Source organism: Cheilinus undulatus, linkage group 3, assembly GCF_018320785.1.
Source record: "Cheilinus undulatus linkage group 3, ASM1832078v1, whole genome shotgun sequence".
Classification (NCBI taxonomy): domain Eukaryota; kingdom Metazoa; phylum Chordata; class Actinopteri; order Labriformes; family Labridae; genus Cheilinus; species Cheilinus undulatus.
The window spans coordinates 46504088-46531003 of NC_054867.1; the positions used below are offsets into that span (position 1 = coordinate 46504088).

At 40.4% G+C, this 26916-nt stretch overlaps 1 protein-coding gene across 1 annotated transcript in view; it reads right to left on the reverse strand.

The window, feature by feature from the left end:
* The window catches only part of LOC121507547 (plexin-A2-like), a 210553-nt gene that overhangs the window by 62253 nt on the left and 121384 nt on the right, over positions 1 to 26916 (reverse strand). The window contains exons 9-15 of the mRNA XM_041783970.1: positions 23374 to 23488; positions 20169 to 20369; positions 15104 to 15200; positions 12094 to 12293; positions 4683 to 4834; positions 3516 to 3633; positions 1686 to 1822 (exon numbers count right to left, since the gene is read on the reverse strand). Coding sequence (XP_041639904.1) covers positions 1686 to 1822; positions 3516 to 3633; positions 4683 to 4834; positions 12094 to 12293; positions 15104 to 15200; positions 20169 to 20369; positions 23374 to 23488 — 1020 coding nt within the window. The remainder of the gene's footprint in view (positions 1 to 1685; positions 1823 to 3515; positions 3634 to 4682; positions 4835 to 12093; positions 12294 to 15103; positions 15201 to 20168; positions 20370 to 23373; positions 23489 to 26916) is intronic.

Consider the following 26916-nt stretch of genomic DNA (forward strand, 5'->3'; position numbering starts at 1 on the left):
GCTACCAAGACACAATATCCTTTTGCTGTTGTATGTTTTCTTAGTCAAACTTTTTTGGGTAAAAGCGACTAATAGGCATAGATAGTTTAAACTACACTTAACCGTCAGCGCCAGGGGAAGTGAAAGAGCCAACTTTCAGGACCGAGCAACGGTAGGAACCGGTGAGTAGTGCTCTGACATTGAGGTCACAGACGCTGCCAGTTTAAAAAAAAAAAAAAAAAAAAAAAAAAAGGCCTTTGTTGAAATGGGCTTTAATTTGTTAAAAAGCTTTGACCCTGTAATGATGAACTTTTTATAAGAAAAATCAACAGAAACCCCCCAAAAATGGTTTCTCCCAGAGGCTATACGTGTCTTACATTAGGTGATAGGGTTCACAATTTGCTGAGAATAAATGATAAAGCAACTGTCACCATGGCAACATGCTGTCAAGCAGGATAAAGACAAAATATTGCAGTGACCATATTTGCTGAATCTTTGGCCATACTCCTGGTTCAAGGAAACCAAAATGGTGTCCAATATACAAAAAACAATCTCCTGTACTCCACATACACTATATTCCCAAAAGTATTCACTCACCTGCCTTGACTTGTATATGAACTTAATGGACATCCCATTCTTAATCCATAGGGTTTAATATGATGTCGGTCAACCCTTTGCAGCTGTAACAGCTTCAACTCTTCTGGGAAGGCTTTCCACAAGGTTTAGGAGTGTGTTTATGGGAATTGTTGACCATTCTTCCAGCAGCACATTTGTGAGATCACACACTGATGTTGGACAAGAGGGCCTGGCTCTCAGTCTCCACTCTAAATTCATCCCAAAGGTGTCCTATCAGGTTGAGGTCAGGACTCTGTGCAGGCCAGCCAAGTTCATCCACACCAAACTCTCTCATCCATGTCTTTATGGACCTTGCTTTGTGCACTGGTGCACAGTCATGTTGAAACAGGAAGGGGCCATCCCCAAACTGTTCCCACAAAGTTGGGAGCATGGTATTGTCCAAAATCTCTTGGTGTGCTGAGGCATTCAGAGTTCCTTTCACTGGAACTAAGGGGCCAAGCCCAGCTCCTGAAAAACAACCCCACACCATAATTCCCCCCTTGACCGAACTTGGCACAGTGCAGTCAGACAAGTACCGTTCTCCTGGCAACTGCCAAACCCAGACTCATCCATCAGATTGCCAGATGGAGAAGCAATTCGTCGCTCTAGAGTCCAGTGGCGCATGCTTTACACCACTGCATCGCTAGCTTTGCATTGCACTCGGTGACGTGTGGCTTGGATGCAGCTGCTCAGCCATGGAAACCCATTCCATGAAGCTCTCTACGCACTGTTCTTGAGCTAATCTGAAGGCCACATGAAGTTTGGAGGTCTGTAGCGATTGACTTTGAAAAAATTCAGACTTGTTGCGCAGGTGGCATCCTATCACAGTACCACGCTGGAATTCACTGAGCTCCTGAGAGCAACCCATTCTTTCACAAATGTTTGTAGAAACAGTCTGCATGCCTAGGTGTTTGATTTTATACACCTGTGGTCATGGAAGTGATTCGAACACCTGATTTCAATTATTTGAATAGGTGAGTGAATACTTTTGGCAATATAGTGTAGATTGGTTTACATTATAGTGACTGTCTTAATTTCCTCTCTCAAACAATTTGCATTTTTTCAGAAGGTTATGTTTCCATCAGACTCACCTGTACAGCTCACATGTCTGATTTCCAAAGTACACATTAACAGCACTTCCAGCGCCCAGATTCTCCCCAACAATGGTGACCTTCGTGCCCCCAGACTCAGGTCCTCTGCCTGGAGTGAGGGCCAGCATGGATGGTGTCTGTGAAGGACCATGATTCATTAAAATTTCATTCAACACAGGTCAAACACAGAATGCAGAGTGTCTCATGAATTATCAGTTTCTGAAAGCCTTTCCTTCAACAGCCTTGGCTAAATAAACTTCTGTGTTAAAAATGTTTTCAAAAGAGTGTTAAAAGGATGTGGATAAAGAACTTTCTGGGGTACAAAAAGAGATTTTAATGACACCCACAGTTCGAGAGGTTTTGAAAAATACTTCACATATTTTGAATGATCAAAAGAATAGATGTTCCTAGCTACAAATTTTCTGTTGATTAAGCAGACATTAGAATCCAGACTGAGATAAGAAAAAACACACAAAACAGTCAAAATTAAGCACAGTTCATTTCATAGTTAAACATGGTCTAAATTATTATTAAGTGTGGCCTCATTTGAAACAGTACATCACACCAGATAATAACAGATATTTTAAATTCAGCTGCTTATGTGGCCCTTTGCAGAGTACATTGTGATCATGGCACATTCTCCTGCAAAGCGTGGTTGCAAATAATTTAATAAAGGTGCACAAATAAACTGCCACTGAAATATGTGGCTTTCCTTGAGAATCTAAAGTACAGTACAGTAAATTTATAAAAACAATTATTAGTAGGTATTTTAACCAACCATAAAATCTGATGCCAACTAATTACACCGATGAGGTTGCATATTTCAGAAAACTTCCCAAAAGCATACAACCCTTGTTAAGGGTAATAAAGCATCCCATTCTTTTCATTTAAAAATCACATTGAAAATATAATATAATATAATATTACAAATCTTTGTAATGTAGGCAGAAAAATTCAAGTCTACATTAGGCATTCATCAATGGCATCTACTTGTCACCTATTAAATGAATGGATCATGACTGCTCTGTGAATCTATCTGTCTCTAAGCTCCACCCCCAATACAATGAGCCAATCACATTTCTTGCTGCTAACACAATGCACTCCGGCGTTCAGCTTGCACACCTAGTGAAAATCGACGGCAGCATGAACAAGAACGTCTACCACATCTTCATGGAAGCCCTTCTGGACTGAATCTGATTGGTCGTGGGTTCATACACCAACAAGACAATGACCTGAAGCGTACTTCAAAGCTGTGACAGCAGAGACTACTGGACCAAGAAAAAGGAATATGGAGAACTGGAACTGATGGACTGGCCAAGTCAAAGTCAGGATTTGAATCCTATTAAACATATTTGAGATTTAGTTGATTCAAAGATTGACTGCACAAAAAATTCATCTTAAGCACTCTGGTGGGAACAGCTAGAAACTATTTAGAACTCAATAACAAAAGAGACTGAGGAAACGTCCATTATTATGAGTGAGAAAGACGATTTGGTTGTTTTAGTTTGTTATTTGCTAAATAAATGGCAATGATATTTTTACTTTTAAACAACTTTTTGAAAGATTTCTAGAATATTTATCTAAAAATCTTGTTAAGCACTGTATATAGAGAGAATGAGTGTGATTTCAGACACAACCTATATCAAATGAAATCTGATCTCTAATCATGGTATTTGTGACTTCAAGCATCCCAGGTTATTCTTCAGTTTGTGACTGTAGTTCAAGTAGACCAAATTTGCCATTTTCTTTCATCAACAAATGCATTTTCAGCCTAAATCACTGCAACCACTACAGATAAAACAGACAAAATAAAGGATTTTCTGTGTTTACCACAAAGGAGTAAAGCTGGGAGGATTGTGCTCGTAGTTCTGGCTTGCATTCACCAACACATAACTTCACTGGACCTGGAGCACTTCCTTTAGGAGCTTCGGCCATCTCACAAACAATCCTAATGAAATAAAGAAGACAAATACACAAACGTGAGTGCACAAAAGCAAAAGGCATGAGAAAAAATCAGTATGCATACGAGTAGTACCACAAGTTAGAGACCCACAAACTGCAGAATCGGTGCACTCGATCACATTTGTTTTGACTGGCTCGGGCTGAAGATGGCCTCTGCCGGCCGCTGTGATTGAGGCAGACTTTCATACAAGTTGTGGGTCAATACACTGGGCCATCTTTCTTCCTAATGGGAAACCTATAACAGCAATATAACTCAAATGATAAACTGCCCCCCCTTCTCATCTCCGGCACCATCGCCACCCACCATTACCTCTGGTTGCCATGACAACACAGGGGTTTTCTTCAATAAATCAGTATTGCCTGTCGGGTCAATAAGATAAAGTGCGCCATGAATAAGTCATTATAGCAACTGACCCCATGCTGAAATTAATGGTTGTAACAGCTGTAATGCCGTGTTTTAAAGCACTGTGAATGGCCCTGCTGAACGCACAGAGACTCTGCGTCCTTCCAATACAATAAGAGCACCCAATGAATCGTCCCTGCCCAGCCTTTCTATTCATACATCACCAGAGTTTTCCAATTTTCTGGTGGCATGTTCTTTTTCTTTTCCTTTTTTCGTTTTTTTTTTGCAAGGAAATAAATAAAGTCCCTGCAGCCTGAGCCCAATCGCATTACATGGCTGTGAGAGAAACACATGGCTAACAGATTGTCCCTCCAGTCAGCGACATGCAGCGCATTTCAATTACAGCTGCGCCGACAGCCTCGTAACGACAACGACACAAAGAAGGCTGTCTCTTCCTTTGGCTCCGACTGCACCAGAGCAATGCAAAGCCCCGCGCAATCTTACAACCTGATGAGGCTTCACAGGGACGGGGCTTATTCACAGACTGTGCTAGAGTCTGTGAGGAAATTAGTGTGGGGGACGAGGAGAGTGCTTATTTTCTGTTTCTGCATCCGTGCAGTGTGTGGATGTACAGTGCACTATAAATCCATGTGTGTCTGTGCAGGAGAAGAGGAGGGAGGAGAGTCTCTTACTGTTCTGCAGTGATGTATCCCTCCTCCTGTGGGGTGCAACGCACACCTGCCACATCCACGTTGCCCTGCAGCTCAGAGAAGGACAGACCCAGGTTCAGACCCTGGATGGTGACCAGTGTGCCTCCCTCCAGAGGTCCTGCCACTGGGCTCACCTGCAGAGAAAAGATATTAAAAGTGTTATAAGCATTAAAAAAGAGGCGGGTTCTTAAATATTAAATGGTCAGTTGCAAGATGATAGTCGATTTCTGAACCCATAGACTGCATAAAGGTGGCATGACAAACTTTAAATGGACTTAAGCTTGTATAGCTCAGGTCTACAATCATGCTCTGATGACAGAGGATGCCATCATAGGAGCAATTTGGGGCGGCTGTCTTGGCTAAAGTGACTGTAGGAGCTGGGAATTGAACAACCAACCTTCTAGCTGCAAGACATCTAACTCTACCATTAGCTAGAGTCAGCCCATCTATTTTCTATACCACTTATCTCGTTGGGGGGTCAGCTATCCCAGCTGTCACCAGGCTAGGGGTAGGGTACACCCTGGTTGCCAGTCAATCGCAGGGCAATCAGGCACGCTCACACTCACACCTACAGCCAATTTAGAGCCACCAATTAGCCTAATGAGCATGTTTTTGGTGGTGGGAGGAAGCAGGAATACCCAGAACTCTGCACAGAAAGGCCCTGACCGGGAAGCGAACCAGGGACCTTCTTGCTGTGAGGCAACAGCGTTTACCCATGTGCTGCTGTGGAGTCAGCCATTAAATGTAAAACCATAGATTTTGTTGCTGGTAAGAACTGAGAACTAATGCAGCAATTTGTTATCCTATCCACATACATGAGTAAAGATTGCCATCACAGGCTTGTTTTTGAGTAAGAAGATCATGATGCTTGAACATGCATTTGAAGTAATGATGCACTGATTTTTAAAAATAAGGGCTGATACCAACATTTTCTCTCATGTTTGACCATGAAAACAGAGCATAGTTTGTCCAACAGGTCACATCTTCCACTCATTAGTAATTCTCCTCTCTAAATCAGCATGGCACCCATGACCACAAACCATAATAGGACATCACGATCTGTTATATGTCTGCAGAAATGTACACTCTACCTTAAAACAGCTGTTTTTTTCTGGCTTCTTGCTCTGTCATTTTCTCAAAAGACTGAGTGGTAATGTTATTATGTTTTGCTTAACTCTTTCAGTCTTCTTCTTAGCCTCATCCTCCAAAGTTGTCAATGTTGCCTCTTAGGGTAGACTCACTGTGTCTAACTTAACCCTTTCATACTGTTCGGGTCAAATTTGACCTGTTTTGTTATTTGACAGCAGTAAAAATCCCTCTAAACGTCATTCTTTGAGCCTGAAATTGGATGACATTTCCTAAAGTGACCTAAAATACACAAAAATGAATATATTTTTAAATTCTTATATTTTTGGGTCACAGAAGGCCTTTTGGTTTAACCCTATAGAACCCAGCGTAGCGCCAGCGCTACGATTAGCATATTCCTTTTTGGTCGGTGGTAGATTTGAAACCGGATAAGATAGATCAGTCATTCCTTTTGCATGTAAAATCCGGGGAGTTACACAAACATGTCACACATTCACCATGTTTCAGAGTGCTGTTTCGTTGCAGTGTTGGGTCTGTAAAAAATACACAATAAAGCGCACATAACAAAAATCTTCTTAAACGAGACCACAGGTATTTGCAGCACTTCCTACATTGAAATAAACATCATCACGTTGTGGGCATGACCTGACACATGATTCTTACAGAGTCCCTACCCAATAATAATAAATCTGGCCTTTGGCTCTGTCCTGCATGTCTGTCCTCAGCTCTCTCGTCCCTGTTTCTAATTCTGTCCACTGTCCTCTTCTGTCAATTAAGGCATAAAATGCCCAAAAATAAATCTAAAAAGAAAGAAGAAAGAAAGAAAGAGGGTATAAGTTTATAATTTTGGTTTACATAAAACTTCCTCAATCCACTTTTGTTTATAAATCTCAAAAAGTATTGATTAAATTTGGTTGACATGACACCTTAATTTATTCCTATATATATATATATATATATATATATATATATATATATGTATATTGGAGACCAGCCTTATCAAATATTTTTGCTACTTCTCTTGCCCAGGTGTAATTATTGAACATGTCCCACTAAAATATTTGTTTAGTCAGTCTGCTATCTGGCATATTGATCACACACCATGTCATCCATATGTCTCACTGCACATGGTTCCCAACCCATATCATCATTTTAATAGTAATAAATTCTGCTATTCGAATTTTTAAGATAATTATCCAGAATTTCTATAGAAGTTTAAATAATTTGCTATGAATGTTGGGGAAAAATTATTTAAAAATGTGAGAAATTTTTCTGAAAATTTTGGGGAATATGTTTGTATGAAGTAGTTTATTTGAGTCATTGGGCAGATTTGGTCTCAAAGTTTTGGGTATTTTCATAGGAAATTGGGGGATTTATTTGTGGATATTTGAGAATTTGATTTGAAATTGGGGGGGATTTTTATGTTTTGGGAAGCTCTAGTAAATTTAAAGAAAATTCCACACAAAAGCTCGGGTCTCAGGAGGATATAGGTACCTTATGATTTCTTATGATATACCACTGAGGGCAGTGTTACTGGGTTGCAGTGGTTAAACATGGTTATAACATAATTTCCAGCAGTTCCATTCACATTACCCTGTAGTGACCTCTCTACTAAGAGAGAGAAAAAACATCTAATAATTACAGGGATCACCTGTAAGTTGAAAAGCTTCTCATTAAGCAGGTGAGGTTGGACAGTTTTAAAAGCAGAGCCAAAGTCTGCAGATAAAACTGAGGCATAAGCCTTTGAGTTTTCAAGATGTTTACTTGGGTTAAGGTAACTGGCCCTACTGTTAGTGCACTCGTTGCTAAGACAGGCTAACTGGCTTCTTTTTAGCTAGAGGCGGGTGTGTGAACCAGTGCCATAAAGTCATCCTCCCTAGGGTAGAAAGTTACATATTGTTGCTTTAGAGAACCCAGATTCTGTCATCTTTACATGAGTATCAATCACGGATACACTGAACACTATGACTGTGGAATCTCCTTGTAAACATGAAGGAAATTTGCTTTAACTCTGTGTGATATCCATAATTCACTGACTGGCAGGCTCTATTCAAAAAGCCTTACGATCAGCTTTAATTCAAAACAAACTTAAATGAATAATTCAGTAAACAAGCAGGCCTGGAGGAAACCATTCAGTGTAGAGTTAACTATCCCAGCAGGAACCTGCCGAGCAGAACAGGAGTGATGTTGGAGCTACACTCCCTCCACTCGTGAGCAGGACTCGGCGGTCGATTCATTCTGCTGCAGCTCCTTCAGAAACACTAATAATGTGACAGCAACATCAAAGGCTCGCGGCTCTTTGAAGTGGGAGAGCCTCGCATCTCTGCGCCTGACCCACTGTGCCTCATTCAGGAGGATGAACAGGAGTTTGTGACATAAAAGATCCATCACCACTCTCCAAACAAACTGAATTCGTTTAGCTGTCAGGCCCTTAAAGTATTCAGCCAGCAAGGGAGAAAATGTGAGATGGTCTCAGGTAAACAGTCGCTAGGGAAACTGGGAGGTTAGTATTTGATGTGTTAGTTTAAAGGAGTGTTATTCTCTGATTTACACAGTAGAAACAGGCTTGTGATTGGAAACTCATTGGCTTTAGGCTGCTGTTCAAAACTTTAAATATCAAACTCTTTCAATAATACCACAAAAAAAAAAAAAAAAAAAAAAAAAAAAAAAACAGGACCAGAAACTAAACTCTGCTGGTAAGATGCAGTAGAAGCCACAAGTCCATGAAATTAACAAGAAATCTGCACTATTTCCAAACTCTGCAGAAGCACAAACCAAACTACAATCCTATACTGTTACTATTTCCAGAGTTGGCAGGATGGGCCGCATATGAAGACTTTGATGTAGGTTGTAAGTCTGAGAATAAAACCCAAGGATGTCAAACATACACCAGTTACAGGCCAAATCTGCCAGCAGGTTTCATTTAGCCCACAAGTACAAATGTAAGTGTTGTTTTCTATGAAACCTACAGCCTCTAAAATCCTCCATACTGCAGGCAGAAAACGGATAGAAATAGAAAACTCTAATTTTAAACATCTTATTTTCATACATTGCAATAATGACATTTTTTGTCTGTTTGGTGGTGGAACTTTTTTGCTAAATATATCTTGACAATATCTTGTCAAATGATTGCAATCTCTTAATTTTTACCTCCACAGGTGAAACAATTCTTCTCAGTGCCTTAATTTGGGTTTATATGAATGCAAAGAGATGAATTTGATGATCCAGATTTTTATATTTATAATCAATATAATCTGATCTCCATTTCACACACCGACTGATACTGAGAGCAGCAGCATCAGCAAAATCTCAGCAGAAAAATCTCACTCAACATTCCTCTACAACTTTTTCCAATTTTGGAAAAAGCAAAAAGTGAACAAAACGGAAACTGGAACCTTGATCTTGGAACCACATTACTTACCTTTGGACGTGGTAAGCAAAAAAAAAAAAAAAAACACCATAAGAATTTTAAAAAAGTTGTGTCAATACTAGCAAACCTCTCCATAACCCAACCTCAATATCAACTCAACCCCCTACAGAAAATGTGGATACTTCTGTGTGACCTCATGCAACTGAATTGAGTGAGAACCTGCTGGAGAACGGTGAACAACTTTGAAGAAAAGGAGAAATAACATTATTCATTGAAAACTTCATGTTCATGAATTACCTGTTTCTTTAAACAGGTCAGGCTTTTTTCATCACTGGAAAAATCTGGATGGCGAGCTAACAAAGAAGATATCTAAAGGCTTCCCCTCTCACACTAGGCCTCAAGCCTCAAGCCTGAGGCTATCTCTACTGACAGGCTTAACTTTTACTTCATTTTGTGCCAACATGAAGTTCTCTGTTATTAGTATAAGAACCTTACACTGGATGGTTTCATTACAAATCAGCCCGCAGCCTTCTGTCCTCCGTGTTTAGGCATAATGACACTGGAAAGAAACTATTCAGGATTCTATTTCGACTAAAATGTAGCACCTATTCATTGTGAGTTTAACATCTCCCATGAATGATTTGAACCTGCATTTATCTGTAACAGCTAGCAGGGGATGACTCCACTGACTGCATAAAAAGTCCTTTTATTATAGTCCTCTTATTAAGGTCTATGTGAAAATTATCCCACTTTTCACAAGCTTTTAAAACCTCACTACATGTTCTTTGATGGGCCTAAGGCCCATTCAACTGCTAGCTTCATGTCTTCATCAAAGATACATAAATGCAGTATTTAAACCTATGGTCTAATAGGTTGTTTGCAGTCATGTGGTTCTGAATGTCCATTGGGGGTCAGGAAGAGGGGGGCAGCCGTTAGAGATGAATGGGAACAGAGGTAAGTTAATAGGCTACTTTACAGCTCTAAATGGACCTGTTCACTGCAGTTATCATTTGGAAAATATTCACATTCATTGAGTATGATCCCCACAGTTTACAAAAAAGCAATTTTTACCAAAATTTTACTGACGAATATCACAAATTACTCAGCACTGCAGACCTAGTGTCTACCGTTATCTACTAAGATGAAGACCCTTTAACATGTAAAACAACTTTATTTTGTCACAAACACACTTTCAATTGAAACGGTGATGGACTGTCAGCCAAATAAACCTTGTGGAGTAAGAGACAGTAATGACGAGCCGTTCAGCAGTGAGCCTGTTTACGAAACTGCTCTTTACTGTTAGCCACAGTAGCTAGCTCCTGTTTGAGTGTCAGTTTCCTTTCCTCCATCATTTGTCATTATTTAATTCACATTTTAAAAGCCAAACTATCACTAAATGAAAACCTATTTGGGAGCCAAACAACAAGCCCCACTGAGCTGAGCCAAATATGCTGGATCTCTTAAAATAGACGCATTTCCCATCACAACAAATGAAGCTGGTAGTTGGTGACACAGATATTAATTGTTGAAACACGGCTGGGATTAGAGATTACTACACTAAACCATAACCAGCTATACTGAACCAAACTAGACTGCTTTGTGGAAACAGACCATACACGAGCATTATGTGACCAGGCTTTAGATGGGGGCTTTTTCAATTCCTACCTTCTTCCACCTGTGAGTTTTTTAAACTTTTTAAAAGATTTTGCCTGAATAATTCCCTATTTTTGGGACACAAAGGAGCATAGGGGTTAAAAATGTTTGTATTTTCACACCTTGAATGCTTGTTATAGTCACAAAAAGCTCAAACATGGCCTTTTGGTAGCATTTCTCTATGTAGACATCTCTACTTGCCCCCCAAGGGGAGTTTTCTGCTGCTGTGTGGCATCATCTGCACAGTGATGCAGTTGTTAGCTGTCACCTCACAGCAATAAGGGTCGAGGTTGAATAGGACCTTTTTGTGTGGAGTTTCCATCCAAAGACCATGAACATGCTTGTTAGGTAAATATCTGATATTAAACTGCCTGTTGGTTTGAATGTAAAGATGAATCTCTGTTTGGCAATTTCTCGGCTGAAATCGACTCCAGCCCCCCACAACCCCAACAGGGACAGCTGGTATAGATGAGGATTGATAGAAACTGGATAGATCAAAATAGAGGATATAGCACAGTGGCTTAAGGCTACTGTATGATTAAAGGATACTGCCTTGTTCAAGGTTTGGTTGAACTAAGAGACAACCAGAGCACTGTGCTGGTTATAAATGTGTTTTTTAAGCCAGCTTTAGTTCTGGACCACATTAGCATCAACATTAAAATGACATAGGCTGCATACTACAAGGTGCATTTAAGATTCACCTTGCCACCAAAGCTAATAGGAGCATTAAAAGATAATCTAGCATTTGCTCTTGCCTCTTTTAGCTCCTGGTTCCAAAAAAATCAGGATGCCAAACTCAAGGCTCCTGATAAGCAGGATGATGTAACGTTTGCTACATCCTTATTTTGCAAACAGTTCATGGTAAATTAAGTGAATTCAGCTATGGTATCAACCTTCTTCACCTTGGTTTCTATAAACATGTGTCACACCTCTACATTGTGACCTGTAGCTGTATAACAAGACTAAACCTGCTGTAGCTCTCCAACGCCAAGACAGGCAAATAAATCCACTGTTTTACTGCTGCAAGTTCGCTCTTTTTTATTTACTCTGACCTTCTGAATATGTAAAGAAAGGCTTATTTGGTCCAGGAAATCCAGCTTTCTGAAAAGGGAGTAATTCTAAATAAGGCTGCCTTTTTATGTAACTAGTTTGCTGCATAAACCCACATCTAATTTATGTATAACTAAAGTGCACTATATGTTGAATCTTGATGTTAACACTGGCTGACAAACAGACTGACTAATAGACCCACAGACTGGGCCACAGGCCAAACAAACAGCTCACCTCGGTGATGCGTGGGTTGGTGCACTTGACGTTCCTGGCAGAGAGGTTGAGCCAGCGGCTGGCGTAGGGGGAGATGGGAGGACAGTGCTGCTTCATGGTGCATCGGCCTTCTCCGCTGCACCAGCCGCATTGAAACTTCCTCTCCGCCCGCAGACACATCCCGCAGCTGTCCCGCTGGGCGCTGCACTTGTAGAGATGCACTGTGGGGAAAAATGGAGGTAACTTGTCAGTCAGAGTATTAAGTAGCTTAATATTTATCTTTTTCAAGCGTTTAAAAATCACCGCTGTTAATACAGCTATTGGAGACAGGCTGATTTAAGCTGGATGTGACGTAGAACTGTAGCATTCAACTCTGTTCACACTTGGTCTGCTGATGGCAACCAAAACTTTCCACCACAATCCACATCTGATTTTTACATTTTATCCTCTGAATTAAACATGGTAGCACTAAAAGGTAAAGTCAACCCCTTTATTTCAATGGCTAAGACCTACAATAATAGCCTACCATATGCAGATCTTAACATGAGATAGCTTGCAGTATAGAAAAGGAGCAAATGTGCAGAGTCAATGGAAAGTCAGGGTCCCATATACTATTTGCACACCAAGATAGAAACATGTGACCAGGAAGTAACTTTAATCTGCATTTGGCCGGAATACATCCCCACTTTTAAGCCTTTTTTCTCTCAAAATGTAAAATTTATCCATGAAAATAAAACATTGGATTACTGTTTACTTCTCCTGCAGCATCATCAACAGTGAAGACGTTAGATTTATGTTTGCTTTTTAGTTCCTGATAAATACTTTTCTTGCTTAAGTTCACACATTTTGATTTCTCTAAGATTATTCTGGAGGTAAAGCAGCAATCAATGTCATCTTTGTTTAAGGTTTTCCTACGTGTATTTACATTACTGTAATCAGCTCCAAAAATAAAAAAAAGGCTTAAACATGTATTATCTTGAACACATTTGATTAAGATTTTTAATGCCAAATATTATTTTCAGCTCCTCAGTGCACAGTAGACTGGAATAGATGCTGAAATAATTACCAAGCAGTACATTTTGCAGAGTGAAAGTAAGACTTAAAGATTTAATTTAACACTGTATCTGAGTGTATATGGTCCCATCCCATATTGGTGTCAAATTTAGGCTGGCCACACACTACAGGATTTTAAGCCCGATTCGGGGCAAGATTTGCCTCACCCGACGATCGTGGGGGCGTATCTCAAGAGGAGCCTCCTCGCAAACAACTGTTTGCCTGAATAATCCTCATATGTGTGGTGTCAACACAACTGTTTTACTACTCCAATCGCATCGTAGCCTCCAAAATCCCAATCGTAAATCTCAAACATGTTTGATGCTTATGATTCTATATCGTAGTGCCTCTGACAAAGTACCCACGACAACAAATCAGAGCGAGCAGACGGGGTAGCGTCACAGCATACTTTCACTGCTCACAACCATAAACACAACTTTAACTCAATTTCAGCCAGGATTTTCTCCTGAGCCTTTCCCATGTTTTATGATTTTTGCTGCACCTGTAACTCATGCCAGGACAGCAAGAAGGTATCACAGACATCTATTTGTTTGTTTGCTTTTTTTCTGAAGTCAGGTGATCACCAAAGTCGTTGGCAGGTGTGTGGTCTCCAGTGATCTGACAGTCTGGCTGAGTTGTCTAGTGTGTGTTCAGAGGATTAAAGATGAAAAATCTTTTGAAATTGTCCTCATATCTGTGGTCTCACACGGTTTTAAAATCGTTTCAGATTTAAAAAACCGTCTAGTGTGTGGCCGGGCTTAGTCTTTCTTTAAATCTTAACTCTACTTCACTGTAGAACACGGGGTGAATATTCATTTCAAACTACATGGCAGCCCCAGAAATATGTGGCTCAAATATCTCGATCGCCCCCTAGTGGCTTGCTGCAGTGTAGGGATTTAACTGTGTGAATAGGCACTGAGTTCACAGCTAAAAGCTAACAATAAGGTACATTTAAAAAAAAATACATTATTTAGACAAAAAAGTTTTATTTTATTTAGTTAATTTAACACGTTGGCCCTCACAGTGTCTGCATAGACATAGACTGTGGATGATGACCCCTGCTCTACAGAGTTGGATTAACACTATCAAATAATCGCAACACTGAAGACCATTCAGCTCGAATTAAAATTACACTTTGGGGGTTAAATCAATGTAACACAGAGAAATCAACACTTCAGTTTTTAAAAAGTGCACTTTGTGAAAAAAAGGGAATTGTTGTGAATCAGGAACCAGTCTGAATATCAATTCTACATCAAATCATGACCCTCAGAATTACAACCAAATTTTGAGATGTTAGAGATTCATAGTTATATTCCCAAATAGCTGAGACTTATGTACTGGTTCGCGTTGGTCTATTTATTATATAAGACACAAGTTTGATTTTGATTCCATTTCAGTTTGTAGCTGCAACATTACAAAATATAAAAATATGAATATTTATGCAAGACAGTGTACAGTGTGCTCCAACCATGGACAGTCAGCTTGAGAATTTAATAAATTTCATAAACAGCATGTTTGTGTAAATTCCCTCTTGGAGGAATTACGAAAAAGCGATGCCGGAGTAATCCAATAAACCTTTCTTTGAAGTCTGTCTTTTACATCCTCCCTTCTGCAGTATTTTTCTGCCTCTATAGTAACTCACGGCAATAATGACAAGGCCTCTTTAAATTCATGGCCGTCACTCTGTGCATCCTTGACTGCCAGGATGTGTTTAACGTGCAACCCACAATGACGACTGACAAGCACCTTTAACGGCATGATGATGGAGAGGAAACCAAACTGAGCAAATATGAAGATTCACCCCTCTTCCCCTGGGGCACCAAAGTGATTGGGTGCTTTTTGATAACACTGCCTGCTATTGTGAACTTTCTCCCAAGGCCCGTTTGGAGCCTTGAGGTGATCTGTATGACCCATCTATCCCCTGGGGATTGAGTGCTTTACAGTTCCCTGGCCTGGCAGTGATGGATGGCAGAGGTACCTTTAATCTTCTCGGGATTGTCGATGATGAAATTGCCGTTCCATACGATGGAGAGGTCCACCGCCAGGTCGCTGATCCTCACTCCCTCGTACATGTACTATAAAGCAGAAACAGAGACTGAGTGTCAGTAAGTGGATCCAGATTGAGAGAAAGTCAGAGGATAGACTAGAAGAAAAAAAGATACAAAGAAAGACAGAGTGGGGGGAAAATGAGAGGATGAAAGGGCAACAGAGAGACGAGGCTTTTAACCATCTGTCATTTCTGCCATGCTTGTCTGCTCCTCTCCTCCTTGACATGTAGAGACACAAACCCTGGCTGGGGTGGCCGATCATCCACATCTGAGGAAAATGGCCTTTTCATTCATTGTCACTGTGTAGTAGGTGTGCCCTGCATTGTAATTTCGCCTGTCATTTGCATTGTGTGACTAAAAAACTCCTTGTATCCTTTTCAAAGCTGCCGCAGTGAGAAGAAGTCACATTTGTGCTTCTGAAGGCTGAGTTTTCAGATTCTGACAGTATCTAATCTCAGAATCCATCGGCTGTAGCTGAAAGACCATCCAGCCTCTGGCTGGGAAAACAGCTCACTGGTAACACAGGCAGGTTTTCAAATATACAGTAAAAGTTTTTGGTGTCAAAACTTCCTCTTTTCTAGTTGCAGTTTTTCTTCTAGCTACATAAAAACAAATAAAGTTAAGATGTTCACGAGCACTTTCACTGTTTCTCACTTTTCAGACAGATTTCTGTTCAACCTGAGTTTTTGATGTTCATGGGTGCCCACAATGTTGTGTGCCATTCAAAAATACTCGAGTGTGACATGCAGGGTTAAACATACATCTCAGGTAATGTTCTAAAAGATTCAACTGCTGTTTTGTTCAGTTTCACCAAAGAATTCAACTTGTTCAGCTTTAAGCTAACCATTTTCGGACACCTTAGCAAAAACATGTACACTTCAGGTGGCAGCTTATTGGAAAATTACAGCAGTTGTGTGTAAAAACCCAACCTTTAATATTTAACACTCGGTGTGACTGTGAACCACATGGTTTTATCCTCATAAGCACAGTCTCATTATTCAATAGCCATACCTTGAATTGTTTCAGTCTCTCTTCCATTTAGTTAAAATGCACACATTAGTGTTAGTGACTGTTATAACTAGTCTCCTGGTCCTTCAGGGTTTAATCCATCCTTTCATCCAGGTCATGGTTCTCCAAATCTTTGTCAAGAAGAAGCAACTGGAATAGATTTAGGTTATTTTGTAGGCTGTACACTAAAAAGTTACTGTATGATGATCACAGAAATGATGTGATTTAAGTTTTAAATTGATGAAAAGCCTGTTATGTTCATTTTCTGTGTTTTTTTAAAAATAATTCTAGGAACAATAAATAGGCCGGTGCATTGGTGTAAGTTCAGTCAACCAAGTGTTTCTTTAGTTGACTACAGGTCTGGTATTCAGCCTCTTTTTTGTTCTCCATACAGACAATTTACCTGCATACAGCTTTAACCTGCAGAAACAGTAGTGTATACTGGTGATTCAGCATTTAACTACTCTATAAAAAGACATCTGCATATATGAGCAGTCCGGTCATAAACGCTGCCCATCAACTCAGACTCAGTTCTTGTGTCTCATCTTGCTTTTTTCAAATGTAAATAAATATGAATCTTGGCGGAGAGATACTTTTAAGCTTATCTGAAACTGCTGGCTACACCAGAAGCCATTATAAATTGGCTGTCGCTCTCAGGAGCTATATTGTCATCACATAAGCTGATGGGTTTTAGAGATTTGAATGTTGTCAGAGGAACATCTAAGTGTTTGTGAAGCATAAATGCTGCATTTTAAACCCACAGTCACAGTTTTGGGATGAATGCAGACAATTTCTGAGAGTTTTCTTTCACATTTCGAACTCTAGAAATACATTCTGCAGATAAAGGTAGAAGGTGTTTGTGAATAGCGAGATTTACACACATGGACAAAATTGTTGGTACCCTTCCATTAAAGAAAGAAAACCCCACAGTAGTCACTAATATAACTTGGAGCTGATAAAAGTAATAATAAACAAAAATTTACAGAAAATTTACTGATGAAAATCCAACACTGCTTTTGATTTGTGGTTAAACAGAATCATTAAAAAAACAAAAAACAAAACTGACCTAGACAAAATGATGACTCTGTAACTCTCAATGAGACTTCTGCACCTGTCCTCAGGTATTTTGGCCCATTCAGATGTTCAACAGGATTTAGAACAGGGCTCATGGATGACCACTTCAGAATAGTCCAATGTTTTGTTTGTAGCCATTCTTGACTGTCTTTAGCTGTGCTTTGGGTCATTTCCCTGTTGGAGGACCCATGACTTGTGACTACGACCAAGCTTTCTAACAATGGGCAGCACATTTCACTCCAGGATGTCTTGATAGTCTTTAGATTTATTGTACCCAACACAGATCCAAGACACTCTGTGCCACACCCTGGAACATAACCGAGCCTCCTCAATGTTCCACAGTTGGTACAGTCTTCTTTTCTTTGTTTGCTTCATTCTTTCATCTGTGAACACAGAGCTGATATGACTCACCAAAAAACTCCAGTTTTGTCTCATCTGTCCAAAGAACATTCTTTGTGAAGCTTTGCGGCTTGTCAATAGGGTTGTTTCGATTCCAATACCAGTGCCGGAAACACTGGCTGCACTGGCTACCATTTTAGAGCAGCGAAGGATACCATTTTAGAGCAGTGAAGAAGAAGCAAAGGACCCACTGCAGTAGCAAAGAATGGTAGCCGCGTGACAGTTTTTCTCACAATGTGATCGTTAAAATGCTTTCCAGACCGGCGCTGTCTTCCTCTGTCGTCTTCCATTAAGTCCACTTTGGTGGATGGGTGGTGCATTCTCACATTGATGTACCTTGACTCTGGAGTTCACCATGTCCACCATTCGTATTATCCATCTATTCAATTTGTCATCAATTTTTCTCTTGCAGCCACATCCAAGGAGGTTGGCTACAGTCCTGTGGATCTTAAACTTCTGAATAATATGGTCAGTTGTAGTCACAAGAACAACAAGCTGCTTGGACATGGTCGTATCGCCTTTACCTTCAACATGCTTGTCTACAATTCTCTCTCTAATTTCCAGAGACAACTGTCTCCTTAGCTTTCTGTGGTCCATGTTCAGTGTGGGACACACCTTGATACCAAACAACACAGTGACTATTTTTCACCCTTTAAACAGGCAGACTGACTGATTACAAGCTTGAAGACACCTGTGATGCTGATTACAGGACACACCCTAGTTTAAAGACCCTGCAAAGTGAAATACAAAGGTTTTGTCTTAAAACACTAAATATGTTGGAACATGGTTGCTGTAAACATGTGAAAACACTGAGATCTACATGTGACTGAATTTTGGATTAAGGCCCTTAGAAAGATTTTCACCTCTTTTCTGGCTTGATTAAACTCGGGTGTGGTCTATATGTGGGCTCATGATGTCACAAGCCCACAGTGGGAATGACCCTGCCCCTCTAATAGTACAATGTAAATCACAGAGCAGTTCATCTCAGTACAGTCTGTTGTTAGCTAATGTCACTGCCTTTATTGAAAGTTAACAGTCAGTTAAATGCTGTTTTTCTGTTCATGGTGATGTAAATTTGCCAAATCTATCAGCCGAAGTGTCCTATGGATTATTTGAAGTATCCTTACAGAGATTTGAGCCAGAAAACTGACTTTGTCTCTTCTTCTAAGGTCAAGAAAAGGTCAAGAGGCAGGCTAATGGCCTGAGTGCTTTCCTCAACTCACATTTTTTAATCAGAGAGGATCTTATTTCTCCTGAGTGGCCGTGGCTTCAGCTCATTCAACAGACACGCCCACACCATCCTCCTTCATGATTTTGAAGTTTAATTTTATAAACTTAGAGATGTTTTATTTGGCTGAAATTTGACCACAGTGACCTCTCATACAACAAACCTAAATACAGATTTATTTTCACTTTACAGGGTCTTTAACATATCTCTGTGGTCAAATATTTACATCTTTTCTAAGGTGCTATCATTTTTGTCCTGGCCAGTGTCATTAGTTTGTTCTTTAACATGATTTTGTTGAGCCTAAATTCAAAAGCAATGTTTGATTTTCATTAGTTATTTTTTAGTACATTTTTATTTATTAGTGTTCTGGTTCACATTTGAGGTCTGAGTAGTATGGTACAGTAGTCAGTGGGATCTTGGAAGGAGATAATGCTGGTTGTGGTTGCCATAATTTTTCAACACACTGTGTTTTTTCAGTGCTGCATGTTTTTACTGATGTGTCTCAAGACATTTTGATGCCTAATAAAAATGCAAAGGTTACATTTATGCCTCAAAAACCTGATTTATCTATGCTGTAGTGACCTACACCATTGTCACATGGCTCTGCAGTGCTTTGTCTAAATGCTATTTGGCAGTGGGATTTCTATGCTAACTCCATCACCAGTTTCCAGTCCACCACATTCTTGTTTGTGGACAGGAAACCATGCCAGCTGAAACCAGGGTATTATATTGGAGTAAAACAAATAAATATCAAGCACTGGTTGATCAAACTGCAATTATTGCAGTAAATAAAAGAGACGAGACATGGGAGGATATGAAACATACGGCTGCTGAAACAGCTGAGGTGGAAGACAGAGAATTTTGATCTGCAAGTAGATTTTTCCCCTCACAGTCAGATCTCGCCTTCATTTGCAGGATTTGCTGATAGGTATAAATATTGTGTAGAGAAAACTTAAAGATCTTCTGTTTTCATCCCAAAAGTTTTGACTGTATTTAAAAGAACGTCACTATTAGGCTGGATGAATCAGCTGAAAAGATGAGGTCATGTTAGAGTTGTGGTTGTCCATACAACAATTAAGCCTTTCTATCCTTACTCTCCTTCATTTTCTATCTCTTTTCTCCCCTCACTACGCTCTTGTTCCCTTTCCTCTACTTTCTCCTCAGTATGCTCCACACCTCGGGCGGTATTCAGTGATGTACCCCATGTACCTTGCCTACACAGCAACCAAGCTGTGCGCCTCATCTGACAGCTGTGAGAGTCCCACAGGGAGTGTTTGAGGTCATACCGAGCTGTTCTGGCACTGCACGCTGGTGCTGTTGAAGCGCAGTGCCGTGACACGGTGGCTGACACCCTGCACGTGCACCACGCACTCGTAGCCACGCTGGCCCGACTGTGGCTGGGGAAGGTTTCGGGCTCTCAGGGTGATGGGTCGGACCTCGCCGGCTGGGATGAGAATTTCCCCGGAGTGAAGGAGCTGGGGGCAGTTCTGTGAAAACAACATACAAACAAACATAATTGCACCATTCAAAGGAAAAACATGCATGTTTTCATTCTCTCTCTGCTGTTGTGCGTTAATATCAACCATGCATAATACATGAGAGGTATTTACATAACTAGTTTCTATATTTTTTTCAATCATTGTCTCCTCTATGCATGTAGGCCAGTGGATCTGAACTTAGTAATCTGTATAAATACATGTGAATGTTTACATAAACAAGCAGGAATCATGTAACCCAAGGATTAATGGGGCAAAAACACTAATCCAAACTGAATTTGCATGCTGATGCTAAATTCTTCTTTTCCCACAATAAACTATATGTAAGGACAGTGAGACTGTGATTTATGCTAAATACCACAGAAGATTACTTTAGACCCCGCTCTTTGTTGATGGATATTAATTCCCTGCTTTTCTGTAAAATATTGATTATAATTTCCTCCAGTAGTTTTGTAAGCTTCTTAATGCCTTGTCAGTTTTCATCAAGCTTGTTGTGTAGCTCAGGGAGGCCGATGACAGATGGTCAGTCCACACAGACTTTAATTTCTCCTCAAAAACTTCCAAAATTAAGTACAACACGGCAGTTTGTGTATTTGTGAGGTCTTATGATGGAGATATTTGATACTTTCTGAGTCCAACAGAATTATAGTAGGCACATGTTAACATATGATACATACTTTTAGTCAAGCACAATGGTTTCAATCTGTAAAATGGAAATTATTCCATTTTTAAGTCTGTCTCTATGCACTTTTGTAAATACTTCTTATTCCTTACACTCTGTGCATTTAGTGTCCAGCCTTATTTCTTCAACAATCTGTGTTTGTTCTACTCATTACTTTATTTTTGCAATTACGTTCCTATTCTAGCCATACGTTACCTGACACGCCAGCATGGGATATACAGGTGCATCTAAAAAATTAGAATAGCATCAAAAAGTTCATTTTTTTCCCTGTGATTTGAAGTTAAACTACCATATTTTCTGGATTCTTTGCACACAAAGGGACGTATTTAAAGACTTTTCTGGCAAAGATAACAAAAAAATCCAAAATCCACATGCTTTAAATATTAGAATATCACAAAAAAATTCAGTCAGAAAATGATTTATGATACAGACATGTTGACCTTCTAGAAATTATGCTAAGTATGCTCTTTGTAATTGGTTGGAGCTCCTTTTGCACTGCATCTACACTATATTGCCAGAAGTATTCACTCACCCATCCAAATCATTGAAATCAGGTGTTCTAATCACTTCCATGGCCACAGGTGTATAAAATCAAGCACCTAGGCATGCAGACTGTTTCTACAAACATTTGTGAAAGAATGGGTCACTCTCAGGAGCTCAGTGAACACCAGCGTGGTACTGTGATAGGATGCCACATGTGCAACAAGTCCTTTGGTGAAATTTCCTCTCTCCTAAATATTCCACAGTCAACTGTCAGTGGTATTGTAACAAAGTGGAAGCGACTGGGAACGACAGCAACTCAGCCACTAAGTGGTAGGCCACGTAAAATGCGGGGTCAGCGGATGCTGAGGTGCATAGTACGCAGAGGTTGCCAACTTTCTGCAGAGTCAGACCTCCAAACTTCATGTGGCCTTCAGATTAGCTCAAGAACAATGCGTAGAGAGCTTCATGGAATGGGTTTCTATGGCCGAGCAGCTGCATCCAAGCCATACATCACCAAGTGCAATGGAAAGCGTCGGATGTGGTGGTGTAAAGCACGCCACCACTGGACTCTAGAGCAGTGGAGATGCGTTCTCTGGAGTGACGAATCTCGCTTCTCCATCTGGCAATCTAATGAATGAGTCTGGGTTTGGCGGTTGCCAGGAGAACGGTACTTGTCTGACTGCACTGTGCCAAGTTCGGTCAAGGGGGGGATTATGATGTGGGGTAGTTTTTCAGGAGGAAACTCTGAATGCTTTAGCATTCCAAGAGATTTTGGACAATTCCATGCTCCCAACTTTGTGGGAACAGTTTGGGGATGGCCCCTTCCTGTTCCAACATGACTGTGCACCAGTGCACAAAGCAAGGTCCATAAAGACATGGATGAAAGAGTTTGGTATGGATGAACTTGACTGGCCTGCACAGAGTCCTGACCTCAACCTGATAGAACACCTTTGGGATGAATTAGAGCAGAGACTGAGAGCCAGGTCTTCTCGTCCACCATCAGTGTGTGACCTCACTAATGCACTTCTGGAAGAATGGTCAAAAATTCCCATCAACACACTCCTAAACCTTGTGGAAACCCTTCCCAGAAGAGTTGAAGCTGTTGTAGCTGCAAAGGGTGGACCGATGACATATTCAACCCTATGGATTAAGAATGGGATGTCACAAAAGTTTATACGTGGGTCAAGGCAGGTGAATACTTTTGGCAATATACTGTATGTGACGTGGCATGGAGGTGATCAGTCTGTGGCACTGCTGGGGTGTTATGAAGCCAAGGTTGCTCTGATAGCAGCCTTCAACTCATCTTGATTATTGCGTCAGCTGTCTCTTATTTTCCTCTTGACAGTACTTCAGAGATTCTCTACGGCGTTCAGGTCAGATCAGTTGGCTGGCCAATCAAAGACAGTACTACCACTACTGTATTATATTTTGATATTACTGTACAAAGATTTAGCTCCATTACAAACAACGTATTGTTTCCTGTTAAGCAGGTGACTTCTAATCCAATTAAGCTTAATATTCTAGTATTTTTAGATGCACCTGTATGTGAGGTAATGGTTAGCACACCTGTATAGCAACAGCCACTACATTAAACTACAGGTTATTAGAAAGTTAGCTGTTTTGAGGTTCTTAGTAAGGAGATGTTAGCATTGTTGTGCCTGAATGCAGACTCTTAGATCTGTTAGTATATTTGAGGACTGTCTATCTTACTCTGTCAGTTAGGACAACATGTTTAAATTTGAATCATGAGTGGCTCCTTTTACATGATGCTCTGCTACATTACATTTTAATTCGTAAGTCTGCACTGTCACTTCTGTGAATGTCAAGTACCTCCGAGGCGTTGACTCTTCCCTCCTGGAACGAACAGCTGCTGGGGTCATGGGTGCACAGGTTGCGGTATTTACACCAGTGACAGCGAAACGTGCTGTTTACACAGGACAGACACCTGCAGGACAAAAAGACAACAATCACAAACACCAATCTTTAAGAATACCTCCCCAGCTGCATCGACTACTGCTGCACAGACACAGCATGCATTATAAACTCCACTTTTCCCCCTATCCATCATGTACATCACCCTCTCCTGGGCGGATCGCATTAAAAATGTCAGACTGTTAAAGAATTAAAGCTCTTTTAATGAATTTGTCTTGTCAGTCCTAAAGAGAGCAGATGTGTTCCTGGTTTCTATGCAGAGGAAATGAACGGTTGTCTTTTGTCACATGTGACAATTAACGACCTCAAGCTTGCTGCCTTGGCAGGAAGGTAAATATTCAAGTGTCCTTGTCACTCTGCAGCACTTTTATGCAGCTGAAACTGTTGTTTAAAAAGGAAGTACATCCACAAGGATATATGGCGTCCTTGGTATAGATGGAGCAACCTAAGCCTAATATGCCATTATTCATCGTGTTTCTTGGACCTTTTCTTCATGCATATTTCTCATTCTTATTAAAAAGCAGTACATTTTTAAAGTCAACCCTGCAACTCTGGATTATATTCAAACTCTGACACTGACAGTATCAACTGAATATTTGATGGCTAGGAGAGCACAACTTTTTGGCCATGATTCAGTGAACTGCAGCCAGCGGTCAGTTTTGGATTAAAGTTCAGCAGAAACAACACCGCTGGACCGGGTTTAATCATTATTTTGAAGGGGCCGTGATTTTGATGCATTCCTGGATAAAGAGATGGGAGAACAGAGATGGATGATTCACCAAACAGTGCCATTTGAGAGCTGGAAATTGAGCACGTTCTCTCTCCTGTGGGGCGGGCGTGGACTCGGCTGTGTACAATAGAGGTGTACCACTGTGCAGAAAACAGATCAGTCTGTTCTCCTGCATTTGGTCTTAAAATAAGATGAACCATGAGCAAACTGAAAAAAAAATACAAGTTCTAGCTGTGCTCCAATACCACAGCTCATATCAAGCTACAAATGCCAATAAATGTAGTCCGGCACCATTAAATTTTGATATTAATTAGCCGCCCAGGGCCAGTGTGGACATAAAAAACGTGTGCTTGTGAGTAAGAGAGAAATGTAGGGGCTGGGTATTAATAGAAGCAGACTGGCAGGGAGCTGCAAACACTGGATAATTAATTATGGAGGGTGATTTGATGCTGAGGTGATACTCGTGGAGGGAGGAGGTAGAGGAAGAGGTGCACGGTTTGGAGTGTGTTTGGTCTGAAATATTAATCACAGGAGTTCACGGGGTCACTCTGCAGCTAATGGAGGCCGTATTGGTGTGGGGCGGTTGTGATGAGCTTCCCACTGTTTCTCTCTAATGGCTTAATCTGGTTATACTGGGGCATTCATGTCGCAGTCAGAGAGCATTTCTGAATAGGTGGCGTGTGTAGCCGCAGCGGGCTAATTTCCTGGGTTTAGCTGTGAATACATCAATGAAACGTTGGCTCAGGTGGACTAATTGTATATCCATTTACTGAGCTGTAGTGTGCTCATGATGAAGTACCATTCAGTTTAATGTTTCTGGAGAGTAAATATACGTGGGGCAGATAGATGTATTCCACCTACACTTCAAAGACACAATATATAGATGTTTTGCACTGAAATGTCCACATAAATTTAAAAAGTTTTACAAATAATAATTTTAATGCGATGTGTCTGCTTATAGAGACAGCCAGTGATTACAAGTTCAAGCTCATCCCATAACACTGAACCCTGCTGCAAGATCAGAGTCCAGACACCAGAGACCAGGCCCACTGCTTAGGCCACCAACTTCCACAGCTTACTTCTGTTTATGAACTGATGACCCTGTTCATTAAAAGCTGCCCTATAATGTATTAAACAATAAACTAACATTCTGGTTCTTTGTTAAAGGTCATGTATTTTACACCTTTAAGACAAGTTTATTTTGGTCTCAGAGGTCCCCAAAACATGCCTGTGAAGTTTTTTGTTTTTTTTTTGCGGAAAAAACACTCCAGTATACGATTTTTGCATGTCTAAAAAGCCCTTTATTTCCTCTGTCTCATGAGTTGTCTGACTCCGCTCCTGACTCCACCCCTCTCAGGAAATGGATGTGGCTTAATGGATGTGGCTCTCCTGATCCTCCTCTCAGCTGACAGCTGAGAGGGGGATAATGATCTGAGGAGGAGGGCGGAAATTTCTGCAAGTGAGGAGGGCCAGCCGGGGGGAAAATCTGAAAAAGACTTGTTTCAGCACACATTTTCTGTGAGGGGGGGATTTTTCTGATTCTTGGGGGGATTGTGGACAGGCAAGGAGCATATATTTGTGTTAGAAAAGCCTAAAAAAGTGTATTTTGTATAATATGAGACCTTTAAATTCTCATACCGAAGAAGAAAAGCCGTTAAATAGTGCCTACAAGTTGCACTGCAAATGATCCCAGGATGCTCTACGAGTACTGTTGCGATTTTTTCTCTTTTATTATACACCTGCCAATGTCAATTTCAACATTAGATTTATATTATTATCTAATGGGGCTTGCTACAAACTTGGGAGTGCTTTTCACAAAAAAAGCTAAGAATTTGAGGGACAGCTAAAGCCAGTAAGTAGTTTATTGTTTTGGGTTTTTTTCTAAGCTGACAGACAAAGGTACATTTGGATGAGAGAGGAGTCTTTTTATAGTGTGTTTTTAGCTAAAGGTTTAAATGATAAATAATGAATCGTGTGATAACCGTAGAGAAATTTATCATCATTATTACTAAAACCAGCCACTATTTTATCTCTACTAGTAATTCAGGGAAATGGCATATGTTTGAATTTTTCTGCTCCTTCTCCAGGTCTTCCTAGGGTCTCATCTTAATAAATTATGTAAACTGATGACTGCAGAAGTTCCCATGTGTGTGGAAACATCAACATTTCTGATGACACAGTCACTCTGAGTCAGCTACTAGAGAGTGAATCTAGACATGACCCGGTGGTTTGGCGGTACACAACTCTGCCTTTCTAAGGTTGATTTACCACTCATTTCCAATTAATTCATTAGTTTTTTGCTTCTCTCCAACCTTAACCCTACCCTTGACCCCCTGACCCTAAGCCTGGTAATTTTCATTTTAATTCAAATGTATTTGTATAGCACAACTCTGTGTTTCTAGGGTTGATCTATCGTTCATTTCCACATGTTTTCATTGTTTTTTTGCTTCTGCCATGGGTGAGTACATTAGGAAGATAAAAGGTTTATGTTTGCTACAGATTATGGGTAGTTTCATGTAAAATTCTATGTTTTTTCCACCTCAAAAGTCAACTTTTCTCCATCAGTGGTAATGCATTAGCTCTGTGACCTTCTGAGAGTGATGCTTCTGGGACACGCCAGAGATGGACTGCACAGATTGACCAGAAGAGGGGCAATTTTCCCCGCAGTGCGCTTCACAGGCAGATTGCGGCGCAGGCAGCATATGTGGAGA